A 6,000-nucleotide genomic window follows, 5' to 3' on the forward strand; every position below is an offset into this window, starting at 1 on the left:
CAGAAACTGGGTCACAGGGGCAAAAACACACAAAATGAGTCCAGGTGTGTGACAATAATCAACTTTGATGAACACATTATTTTTTATTTGAATTATCACTCAGTAGGTTTTTTGACCATGTATTACATTGGAAGGTATTTATCTTTCAAACACACAAAATTCCTAAACAAATTTTTGTCTTGTAATTTGGAATCAGTAACAGATTAAAATTTGTAAGTAATCTGAATATAATATATTATAATATAATATAATATAATATAATATAATATAATATAATATAATATAATATAATATAATATAATATAATATAATATAATATAATATAATATAATATAATACATTTTCCCCAATTTATGTCCCTCGTCTTTATTCTCAAAAAGCAGTAGAAAAAAAGCAAGTATCTCTTTTGTGTTTTGCCAAAGAAAGAAATGAGATTTACAGATTTTCTATACAACACCTTTCTAAAGTTAAATGCTACAAACTCAATTCAGAGCCTTATTTTCTCTATTTGGCACATTGTGTTGTGAGGAGCTAACCTCAGGTTCAACACAGCGCTGCTCAGTGTCCTCCATCACTCTCTGAAAGATCACGAAATTGATGAAACTCCCTCAGGCTCTCAAGATAGGAAAGTCGATGAGAGGTGAAGAAGAGCCTGTACATGCTCCCGGAGGTTGGCGCTAGCCTGCACCAAACGAATTAGTCTGCGGATTGGAGCCGGCGAGCTGTAACAACGACTTTGCTTTTGTAAAATGAGATGCATAATTAATTACTTCTGGAGGGGCCAAAATTGACTCCTACCAGAATGAAGCCTGGCAGTTAGTCACCGCAGACATCAGTCGCCCCTGACAACCCTGCTAGCATTGATTGGGACTGGGTAAAATTTAACATGCGCTGCCATTTAGATATTTATTTATGCAATAAAGCCTCACAAAAGTCTAATAATTTAATTTTGATTCACTATTGATTTCCATTTACTTTTTTTGCTATGTAAGAAGTGAGAACTAAAAAGAATGAGGAATAATGAAATGAAAGTTTTAAGCAGTCTCAGACGTCTCAGTTTTCGATCGAATGGTTATATAACAATCTATTTAGCTGTTGTCTTCCCTTTTGTTCTCAGATATTGATGAATGTGCCATTGGATCACACAATTGCTCTGCTTCCCAGACCTGCTACAACATCCAAGGAGGCTTCCGCTGCTTGTCATTTGCATGTCCAGACAACTACAGGAGAGTGTCGGACACGTAAGTATGGCCTGCTAACTTCCTTCCCAATCACATTTATCATGCAGAACACATGTGGACGCCAACGGTGAACCTGCTAGCATTGCTGGACCTTGTCCAACCTTGCCGCACTAATCAGAAGTTTCATAACACTTAAAGGGAATGTAACCATAAAAAATAAATAAATACAAAGTAAATAAAATTCTGTTATCACTTTTGACCCTTTCAATCCAAGAACAACTAGATGAGTACATTTCACAAAAAAACATGTTGCTAGCATGATAGCATGTTTTTAGCATGTTGCTAACCTGATTAGCATTTTGTTAACATGTTACTAGCATGTTTTAGCTTGGTTAGTATGTTGTTAGCATATTTCTAGAATAATTAGCATGTTGCTGGTTTGTTTTAACATGATTAGAATGTTATTATATTTTAAGCATGTTGTTAACATGATTAGCATTTTGCTAGCATGTTTTAGCATGATTAGCATGATTTTAATGAATTCTGTCCCTCCATTGAAAATCCAGGTAGCCAAAACACAAATTGGTCAAAAAGATCATACATGCGATATAAAATCAATCCATATTAATCTAGTGGTTTAATCCCGGTCTTATCATAAAGCTAAATTATATCTTTATGAACAGATTATATATAGGCTACATAGAGCACGTCACTTATGGTTAACACAGAACCTTACCATATGGTTACCATATGTGCTCTATATGTGTCGATTATTTTTTAGATGTTAATAAGAGCCTGAATTAAATCTGTTCATCAGTTATTTACAGTGATTGTATCTCTTCATAAAACTTGGATTAAACCATTCGATTTATATGGATTATTTTTAAAGACACCTTTATTACCTTTCTGGAGCCTCTAAGTTTTGGTTACCTTGACTTTCAATGGGAGGGCAGAAACCTCTCAGATTTCCTTAAAAATAACCAAAGTCTGGAACAACATAAGGATGAGTAACTGATATCAAAATATTTATGTTTAGATTAACTGCCCCTTAATGCAAGAAATAAATGATCTTTCAGATTTTATCAAGGAATAAACTTTTATAGCAAAATTGTGAAACTGGAAACCATGCACATGCACACTTTCTGTACTGGCTGTGTACATCTGCACTGAGCACAAGAGCATAAATACATTCACTACAGCATCCTTGTGCCATCTGTATTGACGTTGGCTCCTTACAGAGCATGGTTTCTGCTAAGAAAAGGCAATGGAGGCAGATTGCTTTGATTAGGCAGTAGTTCAGACACTCACGTCTGTCCAGTGTCAGCATGGACTCTGATTGGTGGGAACTCCCACTGTTCACCATCAGCCCTCCTGAGATTCGCAGCTACTGTATATCAGAGATTTAACAGCACCTAGCAGTCAGTAGGTCCAAAAACACCTACGTTGACTATGATGTGGTTGTTTTAGAACACAGTGTCACTGTATTATTCCAGTGTTACCTATGTTCTGTATGTCGTGCTGTACAACATATTTAGTTAATCTGTGGAACAAGACAATAGTGAGTGAGGGTGTTTCAGGTTGGTTGTCCTTATTGATCTAAATCAAAAGAGCCTCCCCTTAAGTGTCAATATGACTCTTTCAATTTAAGATGCTTGTTTTATCACCAACCAGGTAAAAATCACAAATCTGATCATTTAGAAAAGTAACAGCACACCTCAAGTTTAATTCTGTATAATTTGAGGTATCATTTAGCACAAATGTTTTGGGATCAGTTACAGGCTGAAGTTTTATATATCAAATTCGGTTCAGTGCAGAAATTGTTACTTTGCTTAAAAATGAAAATTCTGACATATTTACTTATGTTATTATTAGTTATTATTGTTTTATGCTCTATATTTTGTTGGTTTTGCTTTGTAGCAGTTACCCAAATGTTCTAGACTTTTATTTTCTGTGGAACAGAGAAGCCATTTTGAAGAATGTTTAATTTTGTTTAATTTTTTTTAAATAAAAGCCAATGAAGTTTACAAATTTAGGTCAGTGCTACACTGGACTCCACTTACTTTGATTTTATGGAATAAAAACAGTGAGACATTTTTCAATTTATCATCTTTTATGTTCCACAGCAGAAAGTAAGTAAAACTATTTTGCAGTTTTGTAATATTTTGGGTTGAACTAGCTCTTTAGAGAGTCTGTTAATGTCTTAAGATCCATTTTAGATGTTTGTCTTTAAAAGGATTCATTCACACCTCACATATTATGTGGTCACATTGAAAAGGTCCCAAAACTTACAAAAAAGTAAACAAGTATATTGGAATATTTGGAGGTGAAAATGAGATGGAATTTTATGCCCCATCACCTTACCTTTTTTAACCAGAGTACACAGATGAAGAAGTAACTGCCTTGACCTTTACAGCATATATATATATATATATATATATATATATATATATATATATATATATATATATATAAAGCATTCTAATTACTTAATATGTCAATATCACAAACGCGCATGGCAGAGCTAGTGCAAGATGATTGCATTTGTAGTTAAAAAGTATATAAATTAGTATTTTTCTTAGAAAATGACAGATTGTTTCACTAAATAAGACCCTTATTCCTTGGCTGGGATCATGCAGAGCCCTTTAAAACTGCACTGAACCTGCAATTTGGACCTTCATCCCATTTTAGTCCACTATATGGAGAAAAATGTTTTCCTCTAAAATCTTAATTTCTTTTCGACTAATGAAAAAAAGACATGAACATGATACACGGGGCAACTTTTTGAGCAATGTTGAGAGGCAACTTTGGGAAATGTTACCATCAACATGCAACCAGGTGAGACACAGGGTCCACGACCAATCTAGAATATCCATATAGAGATGTGTTACCCATTCTCAATGGGAAAGTGCCAAAGCAGCATTGCCCAATAAAATTGCTTAAAAATCGCCATGTATCATCAGCCTTACATGTTCTATTGACCAAAACTCTGACGTCTCCCATGCTTTTAGACGCTGCGAGCGAGTAAGTTGCCCCAACTTCCAGCAATGCCAGACCATGCCATTACGGATCACATACTACCAGCTGAGCTTCCAGACCAACATCGTCATCCCAGCTCAGATCTTCCGCATTGGACCCTCGCCTGCCTACTCGGGTGACAACATCATCATCAGCATCCCGAGTGGAAACGAGGAAGGCTACTTCAGCACACGGAAGCTCAACAGCTTCACAGGCGCTGTGTACCTGCACCGGCAGGTGCGGGAGCCACGGGACTTCCTCATCGACGTGGAGATGAAGCTGCTGCGTCAAGGAACTTTCACAACTTTCCTAGCCCGCATCTACGTGTTCATCACAGCAACCTCCATGTGATATTACTCTTGTCTAACGACGCCTTTGATTCCACATGGTGTTAAACTCTTCAAGCTTTTGCCTTGAAGTTGTTTGTCATCTGGCAGATCTTTAGGCTTCTGTTTGCCTAACGGATTTTGCTCAGAGAGACTTTGATGGGACTCTCCCACTGGGATCCAACCACTTGTTTTAAGTAGAGTGAGAACAAACAGGATGGAGTACAGAGACTGACAGAAACATTTGGCTTTTAAAAGTCCTAGTTTTTTCCTCATCAAAGTATTGAAAGTACACTACACCTGATTATATTTATACTGTACCAATTTATCTCGATTGCCTGAAACTGCTTTTTATAGCACTTCATTACTTTTATAACAACACTATGTTTCTCTTCGGGGGTTGGCAAAGTAGAGTTGAGGTAGAGTTACACATTTTAATGGCTGTCACAATTCCTCCATAGGCCAGACGTCTAATCATTTCACAGCTCATTCTAAACAACCAATAACTGTATTTTAAAAAGTATCCATGATAATTCACATGAGTACCTCAGATCATTCCAGCCTGCGAAAGACAACATTGTGTGATCATGTCTTTAATCATTGTGTTAACCACTTGTCATTAAAAAGGTGTATGATTGTTATGTTTCTTTCAAATGCATTCCCTTTGTAGCTCTTGGTGCTAATATACCGTCTTGGAGATGTTTGACACACATACATGAAGAATGTGTGAGCTCCAAAGAAGCACTGAGAACGTTTTCATTGTTATACGTCTTTTCGTATCTCTGTACTTCGTAATACTGGACCTATTTTGATGTATTACTGTCTTGAAAATCCATCTCAGGGTAAAACCATACAAATCATCCTGATATACTCTCACGCACAGCATATCTGAAATCATAGCACAATTCTACTCATCACTGAGAAACATATTATGTATCAACATAAAAGCGTTTCATACTCATTAAATTCACGGATGAACCAAACGCATCAGTATAATAATGCACTACATATTATCTGCCTTACTGGATCCAATTCTTCAATAAAGCATCATTAATCTTTTTATTAGTATCTCAGTGATTACTTGAGATGTTTGTCACGTCATTTGTTTGTTCTGTTTGATTATTTTATTAAAAGTAAAGGATCACCTCCTGGTGTTGAGAAGAGGAACTGTTGCTTGTCTGCTGAGGTTCACTTTGCTTTCAGCATGTTGCATTGGTCATAAACCACCGTCAAATTTAATGATGATATAATTCCACTAGTAATGAAATATTTTATTGTACGAACAAATGCATTTAAATTCAACATGGAATCAATGAATATCAGTGCATGTTATAAAAAAATAAAATAAACAATTGAAAGCCTTTTAATCAAAAAGCAGTAACTTGCTCTTCCTCTGAAAGGACTTTTCTTTGTGGGCTTTTGGGCATGACCCATGGAAGCTTGTTTCTGCCACAGAATAAAAAAGGGATAAAATGTAA

At 35.9% G+C, this 6,000-nt stretch overlaps 1 protein-coding gene across 2 annotated transcripts in view; it reads left to right on the forward strand.

Moving 5' to 3' along the window:
- Nucleotides 1–5,584, forward strand: part of fbln2 (fibulin 2) — a 54,322-nt gene extending 48,738 nt beyond the window's left edge. For both annotated transcript variants that reach the window (XM_059538434.1, XM_059538435.1), the window contains 2 exons: nt 1,118–1,241; nt 4,190–5,584. In XM_059538434.1, coding sequence (XP_059394417.1) covers nt 1,118–1,241; nt 4,190–4,547 — 482 coding nt within the window. In that variant the 3' untranslated portion in view covers nt 4,548–5,584. The remainder of the gene's footprint in view (nt 1–1,117; nt 1,242–4,189) is intronic.
- Nucleotides 5,585–6,000: the final 416 nt, after the last annotated feature.

This window comes from Carassius carassius, chromosome 44 (assembly GCF_963082965.1).
Source record: "Carassius carassius chromosome 44, fCarCar2.1, whole genome shotgun sequence".
In the NCBI taxonomy this organism is placed as follows: domain Eukaryota; kingdom Metazoa; phylum Chordata; class Actinopteri; order Cypriniformes; family Cyprinidae; genus Carassius; species Carassius carassius.